Source organism: Talpa occidentalis, unplaced genomic scaffold, assembly GCF_014898055.3.
Source record: "Talpa occidentalis isolate TD23 unplaced genomic scaffold, MPIMG_talOcc4v2.1 talOcc4.4, whole genome shotgun sequence".
Lineage (NCBI taxonomy): Eukaryota > Metazoa > Chordata > Mammalia > Eulipotyphla > Talpidae > Talpa > Talpa occidentalis.
In genome coordinates, this window is record NW_023604295.1 from 131594946 (window position 1) to 131619438 (window position 24493).

At 41.2% G+C, this 24493-nt stretch overlaps 1 protein-coding gene across 1 annotated transcript in view; it reads left to right on the forward strand.

Moving 5' to 3' along the window:
- Positions 1-13487, forward strand: part of CPE (carboxypeptidase E) — an 89051-nt gene extending 75564 nt beyond the window's left edge. Inside the window, exons 6-9 of the mRNA XM_037526410.1 lie at positions 2574-2713; positions 8681-8780; positions 11035-11153; positions 12696-13487. Of these exons, the coding sequence (XP_037382307.1) occupies positions 2574-2713; positions 8681-8780; positions 11035-11153; positions 12696-12794 (458 nt within the window). The 3' untranslated portion in view covers positions 12795-13487. The remainder of the gene's footprint in view (positions 1-2573; positions 2714-8680; positions 8781-11034; positions 11154-12695) is intronic.
- Positions 13488-24493: the final 11006 nt, after the last annotated feature.

Sequence of the window (24493 nt, forward strand, 5' to 3'; positions counted from 1 at the left end):
TTAGCTTATCTTGGTCCACACACCATTTTGCATTTCTTGAATGCTAGAATAACAATGGCAGGCAGAGCCTGAGGAGGCATCTTCACCAAGATTATGTAGCTCTCCTGGCTCTTTGCTCTCACAAGAACTTCCCAGAGCTCTATTTTTTTTATGGTTACCTGTACCTATAAGAGTGGTATAATATTCACCTCCTGAGATTGAAAAGTGAAATGTAAGATATTGATATTTTTCCCCTGTCTTTGTCTATGAATAATTTTCTGTGGTCCCCCTGGAAATGAAAAAAGAGAATTAGGGCAGTAGGATCAGTAGCTAATCATGGGTTTTATATGCTTTTTGGGGGGTTAAATTTGGTTAAAGTATTCTCAAAGACTACTTTGAGAAAAGTATTCTTCCTGAGGTACGTTTATTGTTTTAACTTATATTTTGCATCAAATCAGATTTAGCCCCAACAGCTTGTAAAATAATGTCTATGTCATACTTGTATTTACACAATGTCAAACAGATCACACAGGAAGTAATTTTATACTTCACTTTTTATAAAGCGTTAGTATTCCCTTGGGATTACCAGCACATTGTAGAATACCAAATACTCTAAGGTAGTAATAATAATAATATTAATCTGGGTCAATGATTTGTCTCACAATAATCAAGCAAAGAAAACTTTCACTTTCGTTAATTCTCTACCTACTAAATAAAGTCAGTATCTTAGGTCAGACTTTCTAGAAGAGGTGAGGACTCAGATGCTCAGTTTGTTGAGGGGGTGCTTTTTAGGGAAAACCTGTGTGGAATGAAAGCAGCAGGGTCAGTATGGGGATGGAGCTGAGCAAGGATGTGGCTCAGGGGAGGTCTAGCCTTTCTTAGCCTGAGCCATTGAGATGAGGCTTCAAGCCTTAATCACAGGCCTGTAGACTTGTCCTATTCTGAGGCAAGGGGGCAAACTCTTGGTGGCGCTTATCAATTAGTTATTGTTATGGGCTGCTGTGGAGGGGTTTGGTCTGGAGATGATGGTTGGGTATAACCTCCCAAGTGACTTGCTCCTATCAGCATTCCACCAGAAAACAGAAGCAGCTGTGAGCTCTTGTTAGCCAACACTTAACCGAAATTTGGGGATGGGGTTACTGCCCTCAGAAAAGCATTTGGGGGTGGGGGTGGGACAGCAACAGCGTCCATTACTAATTTGAATCCGGTTCAAATTAAAGTTGTTCTGGATGCAGAATCATATTTTTGGTGAAGATTGGTTTTAATTTTCAAAATATTTTCATTTTATTTATTTTAATGAAGTGCTGTTGTTTTACATCCTTGTTAAAATTCTAATCCTATTAGGATTTCTCCCCTCAGGTTGGTTACCGTAGCTGCCTTGCCACTTTGGTGAAATTTTAAATATTACCATTTGGTTTTATACACAGTGGATACCAAGTGACCATTAAATTCATACTGGGGCTTTTTTAAAGACTATTAAAATCTATTCAGCCACTTTGTACCTTTTGATTGGAGAATTGAATCATGTATATTTAAGTCATTATTGATAGTTAAGGATTTACTAATGCCGGATTAATTATTGTTTTCTGTTTCATAATTTTTTCTTCCTTTCCTCCTCTCTTGCTCTTTTCCTTTGTGAGTGGAGGATTTTCTATGGTGGGGTGCTTTGATTCACTTTAAGTCTTTGAATCCACATTGCTTTGTGGCTACCATGAGGTTTATATAAAATATCTTATCCACTCAACAGCCCACTTTAAGCTGATCACAAGCTAACTTTGATAGCTGATCACAAGCTAACTTTGATCACAAGCTAACTTTGATAGCCACTCTTGCCCCACTTTTTGATTTCACAATTCATATTTTTTTCATATTGTGTATCCATCAATACATTTTTGTAGCCATTTTATTTCTTAATGTTTTTGTTTGAATAACCTTTATGCAAGTAGTAAGTGACTTACACACCACCATATTACAGCATGAAAGTATTCTGAGCCTGGCTATATACTTACCTTTGCAATGTGGTGAATTAGGCTATTAACTAGGTCTCTGGGACTAAGCTGTGCCACCTTAGGACAGCAAAGGCTCAGGTTAAGTGATACAGTTCCTCTTACCTCTTCAAGGTGTCCAATCCTGGATTTTTTTCCTCTAGTGCTGTGGTGGAGCCTCTCCACTGGACTCATGGACTTCCACAAAGGTTTTCTTTTCGTCTTAATTGTCATAATTGTGCCCTTTGTGGAGAAAGATGTGGAAACTCCTATTTCACCACTTTGACGACATCACTGCTGTTTCTTCTTTGAGGCTTTTCCAGCCATGTGGACTGTAGCTGACACCCACATTAGCACCCCGCAGCAGCCGTGCATTAAGTCATATGATTGCTTAAGACCCTTGGGAGTTTGCACTGTTGAAATAATACCAGTCTCCTAAGTATGTTGTTCTATTGCTAACAGTAGGTGATTTCTTTTGTGGAACCCATAGGCTTCCCAAAATGCACTGGTTGGTGGATCTTTTATTTAGCTGTCCATTCATTATAACGGCCTATACAGAATTTTGGTTGCCACATGCATATTTTAACTTTCCATTTGGTGTTTTGGCAGGAATGCAAGACTTCAATTACCTCAGCAGCAATTGTTTTGAGATCACCGTGGAGCTTAGCTGTGAAAAGTTTCCACCTGAGGAGTCTCTGAAGCGCTACTGGGAGGATAACAAAAACTCCCTTGTTAGTTACCTTGAGCAGGTAAATACAATCTCCTGTATTAAATGAGAGATTCATGAACATTTAAGCCTGGTGTACAGTAGTCTCCTGAGAGGAGTCCAGTCCAGGGGAATCCATGTGACCCAGGGTGAGGACGCTGCATTTGGAAAATGTGTCAGCTGTGGTTAAAATAGGCTTTCGTTTGTCATGAGGTTTGTGATTCATGAATATTCACTGAGAGCTGATTAAATTGGAGATTTGTGTAGAAGTCCGATGAAGCCTGTTTTTATTTCTAGAGCTCTAAGGGCAGTTCTGGGACCCTCCTCTGTCCTGGTTACCATGGGGATGTCAAGTATCTCAGGCAGATCATGGCTGGTGGAAGCCAAGCAAAGGAGCAAACTCACACAGTTTCAGAAGGTGTGCACTCTGGGGTCATGGAGGTATAGGGTTGGCTCCTGAGTGTTTTCTTAAATTTTGTGCCCCACACGCCTCATTAGTCTCACCCTAGGCTCAGCTGGACCGAGGTGATAATAATCATGGCTAACACTTTTTGGGCATTTCCTGTTTCCCAGGTACTATTCCCAAGTACATGTAATAATTGATGCATTTAATTCTTAGAATAACCCTATGAGGGAAGTTATTCCTTCTCCACTTTCCCCTCTTCTCTCTCACCCATCTCTTTCCCTCCTCAGTCTCTCTCCTTTTCCTCCTTTATTATCATCATCATCATCGAACTATAAGTGGAGAATCAGAAACGAAAAATTGCATAACGTCACTCATCCAGAATTTGCATCCAGCTGTCTAGTCCCAGAGTCACCATGTGATAGGGCCTCTCATGACATAGCCTAGAACATTATCAGGTGGCCATTTCGTGGCCTTTCCAGTGGGGCTTGCGCAGACCCTCATCACCTGTCAGAAAAAAATAACCTTACCTACTCAGACTCATTCCAGGCCTGTGCCCTGCCAGCTCCACTCCTCTGTAGCAAGCAGACATTGGCTGCAGGGGCAGTGGTTAAAAAAGACCTAGTCTCTGTTCCTTGCCTGCAGTGCCTTGACAGCCTGTAGTTATGCATATATGCATAAATAATATATAATAAATATATGTACATATTGTAGGGTAAAGAAAATGTCAGGCTTTTCTGCCCTCCTGCCATCAGGATAGATGGTGGATCCTTGCGGTCCTGAATGCATGCCTGATGGTGGGCACCTGGAGTAGGGTGTGGGCAGATGTAGATAGGATTCACCTGGGCTGAGACTGGGCTTTTAAGGGTGGCGTCATGAGGACGCCAGGAGAAGCTGAAAGAGAAGCTGAGAGAGAAGCAGAAGCAGAAATCACCAGAGATCACCAGAGAGCTCAGATAGAGTGAAGACTTGCTGGGGGCTGGGAGGCCTGCTAGCCTCCCAGCACCCTGCCTGCCATATGCCTGGTGAACCCCAATAAAAAACCTGCAAAACCACTGAGGACTCTGACTCCTCCTTTACCCGGTCTGCAATGGATCAGAAAACCTGCTCAGTGACCATTCCTGACCCTACAATATGCATATAAATAAATGCCTGTATTTATACATATATAAATACATAAATAAACATGCATACAGGAAACCAATTGTAAGGCAGGAAAGGACACAGGGCAGTTTTCTGATCCAGCAGACATGGTAAAGGAGGAGTCCTGGAGCCCTCAGTGGCTTTTGCAGGCTTTTATTGGGATTTACCAGGTACACAGCAGGCAGGGGTGCTGGGGGGCCAGGAGGCTGGCAGGCCTCCCAGCCCCCTGCAAGTCTTCACTCTGTCTGGCTCTCTGGCCTTCTCTCTGCTCCTCTCGTGGTTCTTTATGCTTCTGCTTCTCTCTCAGCTTCTGCTGGCGTCCCCGTGACGCCACCCTTATAAACTCAGTCTCTCAGCCCAGGTGTACACACTTCAGGTGCCCGCCATCAGGCATGCATTCGAGACCACAGGGTTCCCTCATCTATCCTAATGGTGGGAGGGCAGAAAAGCCTAATACTTTTTACCTCACCCTACACCAACGCACTTAAAAAACTCCAAAATCGAGCTTAAAAATTCCTTTACACGTGTGAGCTATCCAAAGGAGACTATTAAGGAATAGACCCACTGATTAAAAAACACCCATCCTGCAGGAGGTTGTTCAATCAAGGGAGCCTGCTGTATGTTTACATTAAAAGGTGTTTTTAAACAATGAACACTAATGATACTTAGCTGTTTTGATCCTCAGCAACCTTGATGGGAACTATTGTAAAGTCTCCTTTGTATTGGGACAAATCTTCCAAAAGCAGTTAGCTGAAAAATGTATTTTGGGAGTAGAGGAGTTAAGATAGTGATATTGGTGTGTTCTCTGTTTAGACATCAAAGAATATCTCCTTAAAACAATGCTTTTCATTTTATTTGCATATTTTTCCAACAGCATTTATTGAACTGTTTTTGTTTCTCAGGCACCCTGTAAGGCACATGGGCATAGTGACTGCACTCAAGGGACTTTCTTTTATCGGGGTTCAGAAATATAAATTCCCAACTACAAGAGAACACCATAAATGCTAAAATAAAGGTTAACTATGAAGAACAATGGCAGTACACAGAACTCCCCAACCCAGTCCTGGGAGTTTGTAGAGTCAGGAAGGACCACTGAGCAGGTTTTCGATGACCCAGCAGACCGGGTAAAGGAGGAGTCAGAGTCCTCAGTGGCTTTTGCAGGCTTTTATTAGGATTTACCGGGTACACAGCAGGCAAGGGTGCTGGGGGGCACTGCGGGCAAGGCTGGCAGGCCTCCCAGCCCCCAGCAAGTCTTCATTCTATCTGGGCTCTCCGGCCTTCTCTTGCTGTTCTCTTACTTCTCTCTCGGCTTCTCTTTCGGATTCTGCTGGCGTCCCCGTGATGCCGCCCTTAAAAGCCCAGTCTCAGCCCAGGTGAATCCCATCTACCTATGTCCACACCCTACTCCAGGTGCCCGCCATCAGGCATGCATTCAGGACCGCAAGGATCCAACATCTATCCTCATGGTGGGAGGGCAGAAAAGCCTGACATTTTTCCTTACCCTACAGAGTTCATGAAAGACTTCTTGGAGTTATACTGTAATGTTTACTGTAGTTGTTCCCAATAAGGCATTACTACTCTGATTGACAACTAAATAACAGGTTTATCTACTGCTTAAATCTTCTTAGTTTGTAACATAAAGGTGCAATACAAACCAATTAATTGTAACATTAATTAGAGTAAATAGTTGGCTAAGGAGGAGTGTTTTATTTAAACACAAAGTGTGCCTTCAGGAGAGAGGAGAGCATTTGTCATATTTATGGTGGCATTTGGGCATGCATTAATTCATCAGATGGTATAGTGATATCTAGAAACAAGCTGAAAAGAAGTCATGCAGTTCTGTTTTAGGACACTTGGAATGGAACGTTTGGTCTACCCACAGCTCCAGGTGACCTGCTCTGATATGCCAATAATATTATGGTGCCAACTGGAAAAGTGAAGTTAGGCACTTACCTTGAGCCCATCTAGCTTGCCTAACAGGACACTCCGATTTCGGAATCAAAGGCTGACAAAAGATCAGTGATGGCTGCTAGCATTTCTCTGTTGTAATTGTTTTCCTGATAATGAAACAGTATAGTGGTGATTAGTAATTGAGCACCTGGGCCTAAATTCTAAGTAGGACTAGTTTACAATTCATGGAAAATAGGTGGTTAGGAGACCTAATTGTGTAATTGGTTGAGAAGAAATCTCTTGTAGAGTTTTAAGGGAAAGTTTGCAGAAACTGAAATTGTAACATTAATTAGGATATATAAATTGGCTAAGAAGGAGAGTCTCCCACTCAATAGCATTGTAACTGTCTGTTTCTCAAAATTCCCAAAGATTTTTTTGAAGAATCATTCAAGGGTACCTTTCTTAGAATCAACTAGATTCTTGTTAAAAGAGTTCATGTCTCATCACTGAATCACACTCCCTGCAGGATCTCCATTTCAGTAAATTTTCTGGGTGACCCTTAAGTACATGAAAATTTAAGGGCTACTAATGTAAGTAGTCCTAGCAACAGTGGAGAATTTTCTGGATGCTTTTTTTTTTTTTTTTCTTTTTTTGCCTTGGTTGATTGATATGTCCTGGACTCTGAAGAGAAAACATAACAGGAGGGGCAGGTTAAAAAGTGAAATTAGAACTTTTATGATTCCCTTCAAGAAATCAGATTCAGCAACATCCTGGTTCTCTGAGACTGAAAAGTAAAGAAATGAATATTGATGGGTGTATTTGTGCTTAATACCAGCACACATGAATTGCATGAAGTTATGTGTCAGAGTTTGACATTTTCCAGTGATGAGGAGATTTAAAACTTCATTTCTCTGAGATTTATAATATTGGTAATAGCAGACTATAGCACTTAAAGGAGAATAAAATACATGTGGGTAAAAACTTTCTCTTTTATGAGTTTTCTAATTTCTTTGAAGAGCCCTCCTGCTAACAATTTAAAATGTGTTTTTCTCTGGTTTTATGCTCGATGCCATCACGATGTGCATCACTCCTCCTTTTCTCCATAATTTTTCTGATCCCCATTGGCATTTCCACCTGTGAATTTCACTCAGAAATCTGACATTTCATGTTTCCAGTGGCTGCTTTTTGATCTCTTGCAGTTTTGGTTGGCCAGGCATAGGTAATTCTTGGGGAAAGGTCAAAGATTCACTAAGTCCTCAATCTATTTTTGTTTTTTAAAATGTATGTGCCCTTTGCATTCTACATGTGAATACAATCATCAGTCATTACTACTGACAACATATATAGCTTTTTACCATTTGTAAATTGCTTTGCAGAAAGAATTATTTTTATTGTTCTAGAGGTTCTGCTTTTTAAAAATATTAGCAAATGCAAAAAGATTTGCTGATAGCCAATGGCATCTCTTTGATGAAACATCTCTGATGACAAAGGCATACATGAGACTCATTCTTCCTTCTGCAGGGAATATTCAAATATCATCAGTTGAAAAGAAAATTCATTTTATGGGGGAGTGAGGAGCAATCTGAGCTTTTGAGAGGCCCAGGGTATATTTTGCTATGTTATCAAATTTAATAAGTTTCCATTTGATAGTCCAGAAGCAGTACTTTCTCAAAGACCTGAAGTGATTCTCTGTCACTTCAAGCACATATTGACTTGGTTGAATCATCATATAAAAATAAAGAGAAAAGCTGTGTTTATAATTTACATTGCAGTAGTCAGTTGTGTGATGACTGCAACTAAATTCAGGGGAATTATTCTCAATAGCAACTCTTCCATTTCCCTTTTAAACCCAACTTTCAGCTTTGATATTTCCTAGGCTTTAATGCCATTTATTTTCAACCAAAATAATAATCCTAATGGATTTATTGCAAAACTAGCCCTATATATATATTTACATATGTACATACATTATATACTATGTATATAGTGTATATTACATACAGAATATCGTGTGTTGTAATACATACTGTATAGAATATATACTGTATGCTACATAATATACTATATATGCACACAATACAATCTATAATACTATACATAGATCTATATATTATATATACTGTGTATACAATAAATATTAAGTCTTTATGTTCAGCATGAACAAATATTGGAGGAATGTAATATAATATCCATGTTAGCTAACCGGACATATAAGGTATACACCAAAGTGACCAAATTAAAAAGAAAATAATGAAATATGCTAAGACCAGAACTACTTTACAGATATGACAGATTTTATTTATGTTTGTTTTGGTGGTTCAGAAGGTCCCTCAAAGTCTTCCCTTGTCTCAGAATAGGACATCAGTTTTCAGGGGGTTACTTCTCACTAGTCCACCTGAGAATAAGCAGAATAGAGAGAGCTTAAAAATTCAGTGCTCTTTTGAACACGTTTTGGTTCTTGAACAGTGAGGATCTATAATATTTTGTTAGAAAATAAGGAGATTATTGATATGATATGTGTTTTTAGTTTTTTTTCCTAACATGAATATTTTTTGTCATTCTTGTCCTCCATAGATACACCGAGGAGTTAAGGGATTTGTTCGAGACCTTCAGGGTAATCCGATTGCTAATGCCAGCATCTCTGTGGAAGGAATAGAGCATGATGTGACTTCTGGTGAGTATTCTTTGCTATGATCTTAAGGTGTTACCCTTATACACAAGCACATGGCTACTTGCTATCAGAGTTACAATTCTGCTATTCTAAGCACAACAATTAAATGCCTCAGATGTCTTTTCCTCATCTCTCCCCCAACTTTGATCTAATCAAATTTCATTTGTGGGAGCAGGTCAGGCAGGTACTCAGGGAGACTACTGTGTTAGAAATTGGGGTGCAGCAGGTGGCGCCCTCTCCACAGCCATGACACCCCAGAGTTGTGAGATAGTGCCCTTCTACTGAAGTTCCTGAGGAAAAAGAAAATGAGCTCGTTGCACTTAAAATATCTGTCTTTCTGATCTCTCTTAAGACGTGCTATCGAGCTGTTAATTGGTAAGCCTCAGGAGTAAGTGAAAAGTGGAGAATGAGGTAAATGCCAGCTTGCTATGTGTCTGCTAGGATTTTCATACATTTCTTCATTTGATCGGTTGAGTAAGTCCAGACTTCCTCAAGGTTAAATAGGATATTTTGGGATTAAAGTTGATGTTAGTTACTTTCAGCTTAAAGCTTCACTTCCATTTTCCTGGAAATTTTTCATGAAAAATCTTCTTGCTCCTGTGGTAAACATCTGCGAACTCATTTTTATTTAACTCTCATTGGTTAGGTTTTTCCCAGGAACAACATCTTTTTAGTCTAAACTCTACATATTTTTAGATCTTTTAACTTATTAAAAGGTCTTGATACCCTCTGGCCACAAGAATTCTTTTATCTGTTAACACTAGCAAATATTATTCTATACATATATTTTCTCTGCATTCCATGATGTGGAAATTTTAGGAAACTCTAACATAGGGAGTAAATACAGGTAGGAAGGCATAGGATCTGAGAAGTGGGATTCGGGAGACTCTAGTATTTCAAGGACAGTATGGTAAGGAGACACAATGGTTGCCCTGGAAACCTGCAAGTGTTTCAAGGAGGTGTTAAGTGTCGAATAAAGATGAACATTGTGAATGAACCAGTGGTGAGAATCTTGACAAAATCTGTTTCAGTGGAGGATGGCAGCCTGCTGGGGAGGGTCCAGGGGACAGTAGAACAGGGGACATTAGGGAGAGAAAGTATTAAGGAATCGCCCCAGAAATTTTGTTGTAACGAAGTGGGGCACTGACTAAAAAGAGATGTGGAGACTACAGCTAGGTTGGAAAAGAGTGAGGGAGTCTTTTTTTCCTGATTGTTTCTGTTTTCACAGTGAATTAAGATGCAAAGCATCAGCTGAGAATGAGGATGGTAGGAAAGAGGAGAAAGTGTGAATTGTCCATAGGACCTTGCCACTCAAAGTATGGCCCTCAACCAGTAGCTGAATTAGAAATGCAGAATCACCCCAGAGCTAGTGTATTAGAATTTGCATTTTACCCTGTTACCCAGGTGATTTATAAGCACTGATTCAGAAAATAGGAGCGTGCAAAGACAAGGGAGAAAGGGACTAGAAGGGCAGGACAGTACCACGACCTGTGTGAGGCTGGTGTTTATGAATCCGAGATGGACCAGCTTGGTCGGGGTTGGGGCGGGGTGTGTTCCCAGCTTTTTGTAGCCACATGGGGGCAGGCGTAGAGGAGAGTTGAGAATCATCCAGGATTGGGGGTTTGCCAGGCTCTTGTAATTAAGGGGGCAAAGCAGTTGGTTAAAGGCATGTGCCTGAGAGTGATTATGATAGTGGACCTTGGAACTGTCAGTATGTGGGGAGCACAAGTGTATGAAACATAACTCCACTTAAGAATTCTCTGGAGAACTGGTTGGCAATGCAGTTCCTAGAAGGCACTCCAGACAACATATTCTGATTCTTTTGAAATCCATATTTATAGTAAGTGCTTTGGGGATTCTGGTGAAGCTGTCTTTCGGCCACTGTTTGTGAAACACTGATACTCTCAGAACATCAGGTCCTTGGCAAGAATCAAAGCAGTAGGGGCTCTGACCCACAGCTTGGGAACTTTACATATCTTCTTCCTTGTGGTTCTCCTGATATATTTATGAAGCCCATTATTGCAGAAGATGTGTCAGACAGTTTAACATTTATATCTGTATAATTAATTGCTATGAGAAAGGACTCCTTCGAGAGAATTTCACTCTTTTCAATGGAATTTCATCACATTACATAAACATCTACGTTGGAAATAGGGAATCGAAGAAATTGAACCGAGGTTTACTGGGTATTCCTTAGATGGTATCATTATGCATTTCACATAAATGCCTTGTGATTTGGTATTTTCTTTCCCTTCAGCAAAGGATGGTGATTACTGGAGATTGCTTGTACCTGGAAACTATAAACTTACAGCCTCAGCCCCAGGCTATCTGGCAATAACAAAGAAAGTGGCAGTTCCTTATAGTCCTGCGGTTGGGGTAAGTGATCACTATGATAGTGTGGATTCATCAAGCACCTACTGTGTGCCAGGAATATTTAAGTGTCTTACATTTAATCTTCATAATAATGCTATGAGGTAGGTACCATTATTTCCCCCAATGAACAGATGAGAAAACTGAGACTAGTAAAGTGATACCCAACAGCTCACTAGATGATTTACTACCTCCCCATATGAAGCTCTGTTGTTTTTTTCTTTGATTTTTGAAGCAATTCATAAGAAAATCAAATAGAACTTTAAGAATTCAAACTTTTATTTGCCAACCTTGATTATAATCTCAAAGCAATTCTGTTTTCTGTTCTGTTTATCTTTTTATCTCTAGCACTCAGCAATGTTCAAACATTTATTAAGCTCACACTGTAAGCAAGACCTTCTGTAGTAAGCACTTTTAAAGACAGCATCTTATTTAAATAGATGCCACTTATTTTGCCAGGAAGGTGATGGTGAAGAGAAGAAAACTCTTAGAGAAGGGTTTGCTATGGTCTTTGGAATTACATTACTAGGACGTGGAATGGCTTCAGGATTTCCAATCAGAAGTCTTACCTGTCAAGGATTTATTGTATTTTTACTTAGGCATTCCAAGTTTGGAGTATAAATGCTTGGTTTTTGCAAGTAAAATATTTTGAGTTTTTAACTGATGCTTTGGTTTTGATTGCATGTGTGTGTACATTAGGCTGTATATATGTACTAAAATCAGGTGGTTAAATTTGGGCAAATGAAACCTGGAGAAAGGTAGCTCCAGAAGCAAGTAAAATGTTCCGCTGTCTTGTCCATTAGCCTTTCTAGTGTGAGGTAGTAGTAGGAGAGAGCCCCAATCCCTTTCCTAGATATCCAGGAGGTTTTGTGGTCGAATCAAGGGAATCTTAGTTCCACCTGCAGTACGGCGCAGCTATCTGGAGGTCTCCAGGAGGGCCGGGATTGGGGCTGCATATATTAAAAAGCCCTTTCTGCTGAAGTCTATGGATTCTCTACACATCTGATGGGGACTCCCTGTTCTCAAGGGGAGTTGAGTTCCCAGACCACTGGTCCTTGTGGTGGTTTGGAAATGTGTGTGTTCCCATTAGTTTCTTTAACAGAATTAATATTCCGGAAAGCAGAACCTTGTGGTTTGGGACACCAGGAAACTTGAGGTATTCATATTTCCCCAGCTTTTAGGAGAAAATTTAGGATTAACACATGAAGTTTACTGAAAAGGTAAAAAATTAGTTATAAACACCTAAGATTATGGAGGGGTGGGGGGAAACGCCTGCCTTTGAATAGCCTGCCTTTAGATATTCTGCTTTTAAATAATCCTGCAAAGCTGTTTGATCAAAGCACATTTCAAATGTAGTGATTTTTGGTGTTTTTTTTCTGACAGTGTCTTTTGTTTATCATCAGTTTTTTTTAGGATATACTTTAATTCAGGGGACTGGATTAAGCTATTCTATAAGCTCTAAAATTAGTCTTTTTAAATTTCAATTTTTAAAAATATATATTTAAGTACAATATATTGATGACAATATATCCTTATCTTCTTGTTTAGGTTGATTTTGAACTGGAGTCATTTTCTGAAAGGAAAGAAGAGGAGAAGGAAGAATTGATGGAATGGTGGAAAATGATGTCAGAAACTTTGAATTTTTAAAAAGGCTTCTAATTAGCTGCTTTTACTCTACCTATATAATGTAGTAGGATGTAATGTGGCCATTTTCTTTTAGATTTTGTGCAGTTAATATTGAACATTGATTTATTTTTTAATCATTGGAATATTAATAGACGTTACTTAAATAATTAAAATGTTAGGTAAGAATATAAGAGCTTGATCTATTTCTCCTCTTATACAATATTCGTTTTGCTACATATATTACACAGAGGACTATAGAAAAGATATATGTGATCTAGCCATCTTAGACTTAAATGCAATATTCCACGTTATGTACGATACAGAATTTTTGGAGTAATTCTAGCTTTTAAAAAGTAGTGAAGTCCTTTAACATTATTGATGACAGTGTCACATAATGGATGCCACTGAAAAGGCCAACAGCTACATCTTGGGTTTGTGAGCACTATATATACTGCAAGACTTAAATAGTTCAGTATAAATTGTCATTTGTCTCCTGTGCTGACTAGCTATATAAGCATGATCTTCTTAATGCATTTTTTGATGGAATAAAATCTAATGTTTAGCAAGAGCTTTTATGAAAGGAATGGAAATGGATTTCTTGTTTGCACATACAAGGGCAATACCGTTATCATATTCAGCCTGTTTGTTAACAGAGTTTAAGGTTTTTTCTTGGTTGTGGATTGGCCCAGACTTGCATTTTAAATGAATAAAGGTAAATGAAAAATCTCCGTGGTCTATATTTTAATTCTCTATGATTTTTGGTCTAAAGTTGTAGTTTCATAATAAAACAGCATTCCCTTGATAGTGACTTCTCATTTGTTCATCCTCTAAAATATTAAAAATAACATATTTAAATTAAGTGACTGCTGTCTGTCAAACACAGTGCAAGCTCTGTGCATTATTACGGTGGACAAAATGTTCTGATTCCATGAAGCTTATGGATCAGTTGTAGACATGGACTTTCAAGTAAATATATAGACAAAGGAAAATATAATTATACACTCTGATGAGTAAAATGACAGGAAAGACTAGGGGATGAAAGGAATGACAGAGTAACTTGATTGGATGAGGGGACTCAGGGATGACCTTTCAGTGCCTATAAGCCCAGACCTAAAATATAAGGAGGGATGAACAATGAGAATGACTAAATGTAGAGGTGTGTATGTGTGTTGTGTATGTGTGTCTTGTGTGATCCCATGCACACGTAGGTGTATGGTGGTGGTATGGCTAATCAGTGCTCTAGGTGTAGATTTTTGTTAAATCAACCTACAAATATATAATAGCTTAAGCACAATGGAAGTGTATTTCCTACTCAGGTACCTGTAACTGGGCCAAAGACAGAATGATGTGACTTATCTCCACATAGCCATTCTGGCATGCATTTTGACAGAAGATCTTCTGTCTCCTACATGATCTGCTGAAGCTATACTGGTGGTTATCTCCATGGCAACCAATGGAAAAGAACATGTAAGAGCATATGGGATATAACTTTATGGCCATACCTGGAAGTGATATACATTGCTTCTGCTCATGTCACATTGCCTAGAATTGTATTTACTGAAAATATAGCTGCAAAGGAGTCTGGAAAATGTAATCTAGCAGCACACCTAGGTATGTGAGGAGACTAGATACAAAGGACAGGAGTTGCAGTGGCATTGGGGTAGGAAATCATGGGGTAAGTGAAGGGCAGAGTGACGGAGAAGAGAGATGTGTGACATGGAAATAAAGGCCTGGAACAGGGACATGATCATGGAGGGCCTCAGGCGCCAGAATTGAGGATTTAAGGTATTGCTTTAGAAGTACTGAATTTTTTTAAGTTAGGAAGGAACTGAGTCTAATTTAGGTTCTAAAAGTCATTCTGGCTGCTGTATAGAGAGTAGAAACAAGAGGGAAGCCTAGTTAGGAAGCTATTGCAGGGTCTGCTGGAGAGGTGACTTGGATCATGTCATGGCAGTAGAGGTGAGAGGTAGGTAGGTTTGTAATACAGTTTAGAAGTAGAATTAGCAGGTCTTGGTGAAAGATTGTGGGTGATGAGGGAAAGGCAGGTGTCAAAGATGACATCATGTTTGTACCTTGAGCAAATGGGTTCATGGCATGTGTATATTAGAGGAGCAGCAGATTGGAAATGATGAGAAGAAAATCAACATAGGAAATGTTAAGCTTGAGATGCCTATGCATGTGGATGTACAAATGGAGGTGTTGAGGGTTTGGATGGTGTGTGAAACTCTAAAAGGATGTTTGGGATTGAAATGGAAATGTGGTAATATGGTTGTAATAGGCATGTAGATAAGGTGGCCATGTTATTTAATCTTCCAAAGCAGGGACTTTTGAGCATGAAAGGGTACAACTAATTTGATCAGGACAGCAGGAATAATCCAGGATTATCTAAGGAAAGATTGAGAGTTGGATAACCTTCATAAAGATAGTATGTAAAGTCATGGGAATATATAAAATCCCTTCGGAGGAGCCCACAGAGTTAGAAGAACAGTAAGATTAGGATTAAATGTAAGGAACTTTGAAATTTTGCTCCTTGTGGTTTATATAAAACAGGATTAAAGCTAGGTATGTTATAGTAAGAAGGAACCCTAACATCAGTGGTTTAATTAAAAAGTAATCTCTTTTTCACTATGCTTCTGTAGGTCTGTGTAACCCTGCAGGAAATTTATTCTGCATGTAGTGACTCAACAATGAAGCAATTTTCAAACTTGTAGCTCTGTTGTCTCAACACAAGGTGTCCTCAGTCTCTTGTCTTGGAGTCACATCTGGCCACAGCTCACCGACCACAAATAGTCACAGCTTTGTTTAACCTGGATGTCTGGTGAGCAGCCCTGTCACTGTCACAGTCTACCCTCTGCTGCCAATGTAGCTTTACTCCTCTGTTCCCAATCCCCCCAAATACAGGATTCACCTAACTCCTCCACAGGGGAGGCAACTTTAAGTCACATCAAACCAGATGTGACTTCAAGTTTGGAGTATTTGAGTGGTCCCGCAGTAGTCTCTCTATGAGGTTTGCATGTGGTCATTCTTGCTCCAGAAACTTATGGAGCAAGGTCATATGCATCCCTTAAGCCCAGCATATAGTGGTAGCATAGACTCAAGATAATATCAGTAAACACTCCCTATGGATGGTGAGGAATGAGAAGTATGCAACACTTGCTGGTTTGCAGAAATATCTTAATGAGCAGATATTTTATAGGTCTCGCCAGAAAGGGTGAGAGAATGTCCTTGTTTCTGAATCAATTTTATGCTCTAGAAAGTACCTCCTTCTATCACTGTTCTCCATGGCTATGGTATTGCCTTCTTGACTCTTACCCCATTCACTCTAGGACTTAGGCTGACAGACACTGCATAGCTGGAATGAGGGACCTCCCCAGTCACTGCAGTAGAGGGGAAGCAACACTGAAGAACCAAGCATGGACTTTTCATTGCTTTATCTTGGAGGTGACACATGTCAGGTCAGCTCACAATTCATTGTGACCAAAGTCACATGGCCCTGCCTAACTGACAGTCTGCAGGAAATATTGGGGTTGGGGGTGTGTGCAAGTAGATTGCATATCTCTGCCATAGGGTCATACAGAGCAAATGACTACCCACTCAGCTTTTGGAAGAAAGGTGTGAATTCCATGTGGTCTTACCTGGCAACCATTTGTCATGATACAGGATTCAAAAGTTCCCACTATCCTGGTCATATTCTTATCATGCTCCGATATTGTCCATGGAGGGGTCTAGAAATGAGTGCTGTTGGGAGGGAAACTCCTTTTGTTTGTTCGTTGACTGTGTGGAGAACCTCCATGGGAATATGACTCCTAGCCCCTCGTTCCCACCCCTCATTCACCCCTCATGGAAAAGCCAGTCATTTAATTGTTAATTGTTAGGTGATGACAGATGAACTAATTGGACAGATTGGAGCAAATCTATCCAAGGACTGTAAGCTTCCCAATTCCCACCCTTCTCTGCCCCAGGCACAGGCATCTCCAAACTCTCCTGTGGGTGCCAAGGTAGGATTTGGGTGTGTGTGCTAGGATGAAGGAAGGGCTTGTACACATAGAATATTAATAAGCATTTTGGCCCCCAATCGAAAGTCACCTTTTCCAATTAGTTTATCAATAATAAAGCTGACAGTTTAATCTCTGTTGATCTCCAGTGTCTTATTTTTCAACTGGTTCTGAACTCAGGAATGAAAGAGAGAGATCTTAAATGTTGGAACTCTAGAATCATTAAGAGCTGTATTAGGTGGTGTTTTTTTTGTTTTGTTTTGGCAAAAGTAAATTGGGGCAAGCACTTCTCTCCATCTGGATACAGAACTTCTCTGGGTATAGTCCAGGATGACACTGACCTTTTTGGAGGTCATGTCACATTGTTGCCTCATATAAATTTAGGTTAAATGAAAGCTGTGAATTAATACTTCTGATTAGTACTAAAGGTTAGAGCAGGCAAGAAAGGAGAGGATAAGAGAGCTAAGCCTCAAGCAAATCTGGATTATGAACCATGGGGCCAAATTGTTTTAGGTAAGAGAAAACAGGGAGGGATCTGGGAGTTGATTTTAATGAAATAATGCACACATTTGAATCTTGCTTTTTCATTTTCCTCGTTGACAATGAAATCAGACACATTCCAATGGAAGGGATAGCTCATCTCAGCTGACATTTTGATTTTCAATCCTTTTCATAAATATTACTTGCTGAAAGGGAACTGTGAACTTTGATATTCATGTTTTATTTATACAAGCTCTGAAGTCTTTCCATGATTTGGTGTTGTGGGAGGCTAAAAAATCATCATTTGTTCCAATATGAGTCAGCTTTTCTTTTCAAAATTCTCATGAGGATTGTCTTCTGTGGTGAGAATTGGATGACATTTCTGCCTCAGAAATGTCAAGATAGAATATTCTTGGACTTTTAGGTATCACTTAGTAAATACACTAAGTCCTAGTTTTGCTGTTCTTAGGTAAATATCTTTCTAGGTATATGCAAATGTTCGGAGTCTACACTTTATTTCTTTCTGCTAGATAGTCTGTGAATCAACTCAATTATAATATAGGTGTTTAATCAGCACCCTTTTAACATGAAGGCCAGAATGAGAAAATGAAATAAAAGCACCATGAATATATACTTCAATATTTGTGAGGTTATGTCCAATCTGCATTGTGACAACCGGGTGTTTCTGAAATGTCATCACCGAAGCATCCATGTTGCGGTGACAGTGATTGCAGATGACAGTGATAGAAGATGGAGGGTCACTGCTTAGAAGTTTTGGGTAACTGGATGCGAATGTCTATCCAAAGATGTTTGTTGAAAGACTCCATCTTGCAGGTAGGGAGAACATAGTAGCTGGTAAACAGCATAGATGTTAATAAAGATGTCCCAACATTCAGCTATAAATAAACTTGGTGTTATCAATAGCAAGTAAATTTGACACATTTAGAAAACTTACTAGGAAGGAAATACTAAAGAAATAGACAAAAGTACCCTTGCCTTTTTCACTTCATAAACACTTAAAAATGAACCTACTGCGATTGCTATAAAAACTGGGGAAAATGTAGTCTTCCTTGTATTTCCTTTCTAGGTAATTTTTCACAATTAAACTGTTACTAACTATATCATAAAACTGATCTGAGTAAAATCCTGTTCATGGACTAGCAAATGGACTAGCAGGAAATTTAAAGACTTAGTAAGAAATCACTAGCTGATGATCATAAAACAAAATGACATGAAAAATATCTAAAGCAGAAAGGAAGAAGACTTTTTCAAATCACTAAATTAGTGATCGAGTTAGTGAAGTTTCAAGAGTTTGAATATCATAATGTTGCATTTTTCTTCCTGTCCCGATTACATGACTTACCAATTTCCCAGTGAACCTTGTGGCTAAAGCTGCTGTTTCTTTTTATCCACATTTACACTAATATTTATTCTAGAAATTCCTGAAAAATCAGCCCTGACACTACCAGGCCTATTTCCATTCCCTGCCCTTGCAAAGAAATAATCTCCAAGCAGCTGGCTGGCTATAGTCATTTGCCTACAGCTATGCTTTGCCCAAGAAATTTCACTGCAGTCTTGACTCTGTGTTTATTTTAACCTTGAATTTGAAGAGCAAGATGGTGAGAAAACAGCACTGAGTCTAACCAGGGCTTCGTACATGGGTTGCCAGGGTTTATCTGGCTACATGTATACTGCTGTGGGATTTGGAGTCTGGCTAGGGAAGATTAGGGAGTTGGGTGGTGCAGCATTCTTCACTTTAAACCTTAAATATATTTCCTTGTGCATTAAATACACAGAGGTGTTTCAAAGCCAAGTATGTGTGTAATTAAAGTAAGAAAGCTCCAGCTTTATGGGCACACCTCAAGGTCCAGACGCCACACGTGCTCTTTGTCAATGCATGGACGATAGCAACAAACATGCTGAACTGACAGGTACATGTGGATTAGTTGGGTTCTTTGCCAAGTGAATGGTCTTGTAGGCTTCTGCCCGCATAGACTTGGTTTTGTTATTTCTTCCTCCTATTACTCACTCCTGCAGAAGTGGGAATATGGCCCCCAGCAAACATGGCATAAACCTCTATGATCTAACGTCTTAGCTGGGAAACACCTGCCATGGCCTACTTAGGTGAATGGAAACCATGCCCAGTATTGACAGATTCCTTGGGATTGTACTGAAAGTAATGGAAAAGCAAGCAGGAAGTTACTTTTTCCCTTCTTAGAAATCACTTTTAAACCCAGTAGCATTATTTTTGAATTTTAGTAATAGAAAAACATGGTGCCAATTTCTCTCGCATTTCTACTTCTGTTTTCCTGATCACCTGTCTCTCAGATACCAACGTTCATAACTTGCCCTTGCCTGTCTTCTTCCCATCTCTTCTGCCTCCTCTGTCTTTACACTTTTTCATTCTCCTCTTCTTCTCTGAGTGAAGACTGCATTTGGGCAGCAAAGTGGCTGAGGTCAAGTAGCCTGGGTTTCCTTCTTCCTCCTTCTACGGGCCCTCCCTCTGGTAGGGCCTTACTCAGAAAGCATCTTCCTTAGACCAGTCTTCCTCTGGGCAGCTTGCTCTTTACAGAGCTCAGAGCCCTCTTGACCTTCCCCATCACTCTTTTTTTGGCCTCCCTGATGGTGCAAGGGATTAAGTATCGCATCATGAAGCAATCCGCAGCCTCTGCAGCATGAGTTCGATCCTCCGGCGGCCAGGGAGCAACCCACATGACGCAGCAGACCTGTCCTGTCTCTCCCACTGCTCCCCTCAGCAGTGTATTTCAGTCAATCTGCCTGTTCTGTTCCCCACTCTGTCTCTGGTGAATCCTCTCACCCCCCAGATCTCTGACCTGTACCCCAGCTCTTGTACACATAAATAAATGAACCTTAAAAAAAAATAAAATTACTTTTAAAAAATATTTATTTATTTATGCATACAAGAACTGGGGTACAGGCCAGAAGTGTGGGGAGGGGGTGAGAGGATTCACCAGAGACGGAGTGCAGAGCAGAACAGGTGGATCTACTGAAAAAAACTGCTGAGGGGTGTAGCGGGTGAGACAGGAGAGGTCTGTTGTGCCATTAGGGTCACCTCCCTGGCCGGGGATCAAACTCACGCTGCAGTGACTGCACATAGTTTCATAGTGCTGCGTCTTATTCCCTTGCACCACCAGGGAGGCCGCCTCTTGCCCCCATCACTCTTAAAACTCCCTGACCCTGGCTCTGACCCCAAGATCTCAGATCCTAATTCTGGAGTCTGCCTGGGCTTATCTGAAATCAGGTCTCCTGAGTGAAACAAATTTTGTAAAACTAATAAAAAACTAATAAAACATTGGAAGAATGAACTCAGAAGATCAGGTGGTGTGGAAGAGTAGACAGAGGCCTGGACGTGGCCCAGATGACCCGAACGGCAGCTGTAGCTGGGTGAAAACCAGTGGGCTTGGTGGGCTCCAAACCTTTGGAATCTCAGTCTCCTCATATTTCGTTAGAAGACAGAAGAGTTATTATTAAGATATTAGCTTTCTCCTGATGATCTACTGTGTTCACACATGGGAAATTTTCTATAGAATGGAAGGGGAAGTCAAAATGGAAGGCATATTAAAATTTTCAGGTTATATTGCTGTGTGCATTTTGGTGAACATGTACCAAATAGCTCAGAAATACCTTTGTAATGACCAGTAAAATCTGGCCTTCAAAAAACTTCTAACTCTTAAATAATAGTAATGTTGACAGCAATTTTTTATGTTGCAAAAATTCCCTAAGACAAGCAATCAAGTCATTAGACACACTCCCTCCACTGCCACACCCTTCAGGGTGAATCTCAGGAATGCAAAGAAGATGATGAGACAGCTTTAGGGGGGTGAGGAGTCGGCAAGAGTTCCTGAAAGCTGATAATGGAGAGCAGGAGCAAGAGCAGAAGGGAGCAGGCATTGGGGGCAGGGAGGAGACGGACAGGGATGCTGCAGGTGGTGTCAGATCCAAATGAGAGGATGAAGCTCCGAGTCCAACAGTATTCTTCTGATGTAGGACATCTTCATCTCTGTTTCTATAGCAAGCTCTGGCCAGGAGCTGTCACCACCCCATTCAGTATCAACCACAACCACCAGCTTGGATGGGTGGGGGGAATACCAGAACCCCGGGGCATGTCAGAATCAACCACATCCACCAGCTTGGGGGTGCGGGGGGAATACCAGAACCTCAGGGCATGCTGTCCTGGATCCAGAAATGTGACAAAGAGGGCTGGGGGGCAGATGGCGCCACTTCTGCGTCCATCTATTATCTGCTTTACATGGACACACTTCCTTTTCATTTTTTAAGAAGCTCATGTTAAGGAGCCTCCAATTCCCAGATTTGAAATAAGCTGTCTTTAAACTTCTCATGGCTGTCAGGGTATTCTGAAATCACATCTGGCTCATCAGGATAGTGTCGGAGAATGCAGGCGAGAGGAGGCTGAGGACCTGCTGTGTGGTATGAGCTGTCGGTCTGAACTGTGGCCGTTAAAATCAGCCTCCACCACTTTTCTCACCTGCCATGACACATGATGGAGGGTAGGCAGAGGGAGCATCAGGGGATGCTAAGAAAAGATGACAGAGAAGAAAGAGCTGCAGGCCTGCTTCCAGGGCATGAAGAAATTGGCCAAGAGCTGCAAAAGAGAAGAAAGCAGTTGCTTTCTAGACATGGGTCTCCGAGCGTTTCCCTGACAACAGCAACCTCGATTCGGTCCTGTCACTCAAGATCTGGCCAAGAGGATCTGATTCCCTGCCTCTCGAGGCTATAGAGAATCAGGGTGTCCCTGGAGAGCGTGCCAGGGGGCTTGGGCCAGGCAGCCAAGGCCCACAGGCCCGATTACAGCCCAACGCAGAGGAGAAGCAGCTCCTGCCATCCTGGGCCGAGAGCCTGTCAAAGAAGAAATCAGGCCACAATCTGGCCACTGCCTGGGCCATGCCACTTAAGTCCAGGGGCATCCCGCCAGGGGGTGAGGAGCCTGCAGGTGCAGCAGCCAGGTGCTCCTCAGAAGCACACCCACCACTTCCTGGCCTCCCTGTGTGCCTTTCCGGAAAGTTCTGCAGCCTTCAGCTCTGGCTCTGTTTGTGGGGTGGGGGAGGCCTGCTTGCCTTGAGGGCGGTCGCTGGCACTCTAGACCCACCTGAGGCGAGCTTGGCTGACAGCCCCCCTCGCCCTGTCATCTCCAGGACATCGGGAAGCCGAGCCCTCCTCACGCCACCACAGCTGCAGCTCAGCGGCTCCTTCAGGCCCAAAGGCACCTCAAAGGCCCCGTCACCATGCCCTGTCTCCTCAGTAGGCATCATTTACTTCTTTTGGCTTTCTTTTTTTTTTTTCTTATACTAACATTCAACCCCCACTCCTGTCTCCCCAGCGACCCTCGCCCTACCTTTCCTGACCTACCTTGCCATTCCATCCTACTTTACTTTCTTGTGGGGTTCAAGGCATGGGGTGAGCACCAAATACCTTGTACGAACTGTCTTGTACTAACTACTTATACTAACTACTGCCTTGTACTAACTACTCCAGGGGAGTAGTGTGATAATTCTAACCACTTCTTGCCATCTCACCGATGAGAATTGATCAAGTTGCACATAACTTTGGGGTAAAAAATGGCAACTTAATTGATACATACTAAACTTGGGGAAAATCATTTTCAATGGGAATCTTGAGATTGAGATGGTCCCATGAGTATATTTATTGAATCACCTAGAGGAAACTGGAGTTTCTGTGATGGAAATGCTGTAGAACAAAGGCAATTATGTAAACCTACTGTGCTATTGACATGCGTATTTCCATATATTTATGTATTCCGGGTGCAAAGCAGTTAAGATGTTATTGGGGAAATCGTGCATAATTACTTAGAAAAAAAGTGTTTCTGAATTTTAAAAGGCATATTAATTTTTCTACCAGTATGTCATTTTAAGACAAAAATGAGTGTGCAAGAGTCTCAAAGTGAGTAAAAGACACCCTGTGTCAGGTTGCTTTTTTAATGACATGTATCGATACCCACAAATATTCTCCTTAATAATGCTCTGTGTAGCTTTCAGGTCACGCAGCTTTTTGCTTTAAAAAATTGCCATTATGAGAACTTCTGATCGTTTGTGAATGTCAGACTTGACCCTGGTCTTGCAGGTCTTTTTGTTTTTTCTTTCCTTTAAACACCATCTCTTAGGCTAGTGACTGAAAACTGCAGGTCGCCAATATCAACCTAAACCAACTCCTCTCCATATATTAGGTGCCCTTTGGTGCTTCACATTTGCTGAAGCCAGCCTTCAGAGGGAGTTTCTTTCATTGTTCTTTTCCTCCATATGTATGTGCTGTTGATGATCCACAGAAGGTGCTTACTTAGCACAGCGCCTGTGACATCATGAGTGCTGAACAAATGCTACCTGTTAAGTCTGCCTCAGGTTGACTTTGGCATCCCTTTAACGGTGAATAACAACATGTGTCAAAGAAAGTATTATGGTATCTGGCAGGAAAATGAGCCTTGGCGGTGTAACAGAGCTCTAGATGAAATTAAGACGGGACAGAATGAACTCAGGTCGCAGCCATCTGAGAGCATGAGGAAGAGAAGATGAACATTCCCTTACGCTTTCCTCATCATCCTGTTGGGTTTCATTTGGCCTGGCTTTTTTTGGAATCTTGTAGAGAACCAGAGTCCATCTGCCTCAACATCTATACTCTGGGGTCTCCAAGAACAATAGTCATCGAATGGGTGGATGTGGGAAGCAAATAGCATGTGAAATAAAGGGGCAAATATTTGTAAATTTGGTGACAAAACAAGGGCCGCAGTTGTTTCAAAGTTACTTTTAAAGCTGTCGGGAGAGAAACTTTGATGAGAACTTGGCCCAGTGAAGAACATTCACTGATGACCTTTTTAGTGCCGGTGTGATCTTCAGTTGCTCTTCTCTGCGTCAGGAGTAAGTGCCCAGTGTGCAGACTGCTGGTTGGGAGCACAGTGTCGTCAAAAGGGCTCTGAGCAGGCCGCCTCTGGGTTCATGCTAGACTCAATCCCTTAGAAACCATGTTTGGTATGTAGGGTAAAGTAAAAGGTTATCAGGCTTTTCTGCCCTCCCGCCATCAGGATAGATGATGGATCCTTGTGGTCCTGAATGCATGCCTGATGGCGGGCACCTGGAGTAGGGTGTGGGTAGAGGTAGATGGGATTCACCTGGGCTGAGACGGTGTTTTTTAAGGGCAGCATCACGGGGACGCCAGGAGAAGCTGAAAGAGAAGCAAGAGAGAAGCAAGAGAACC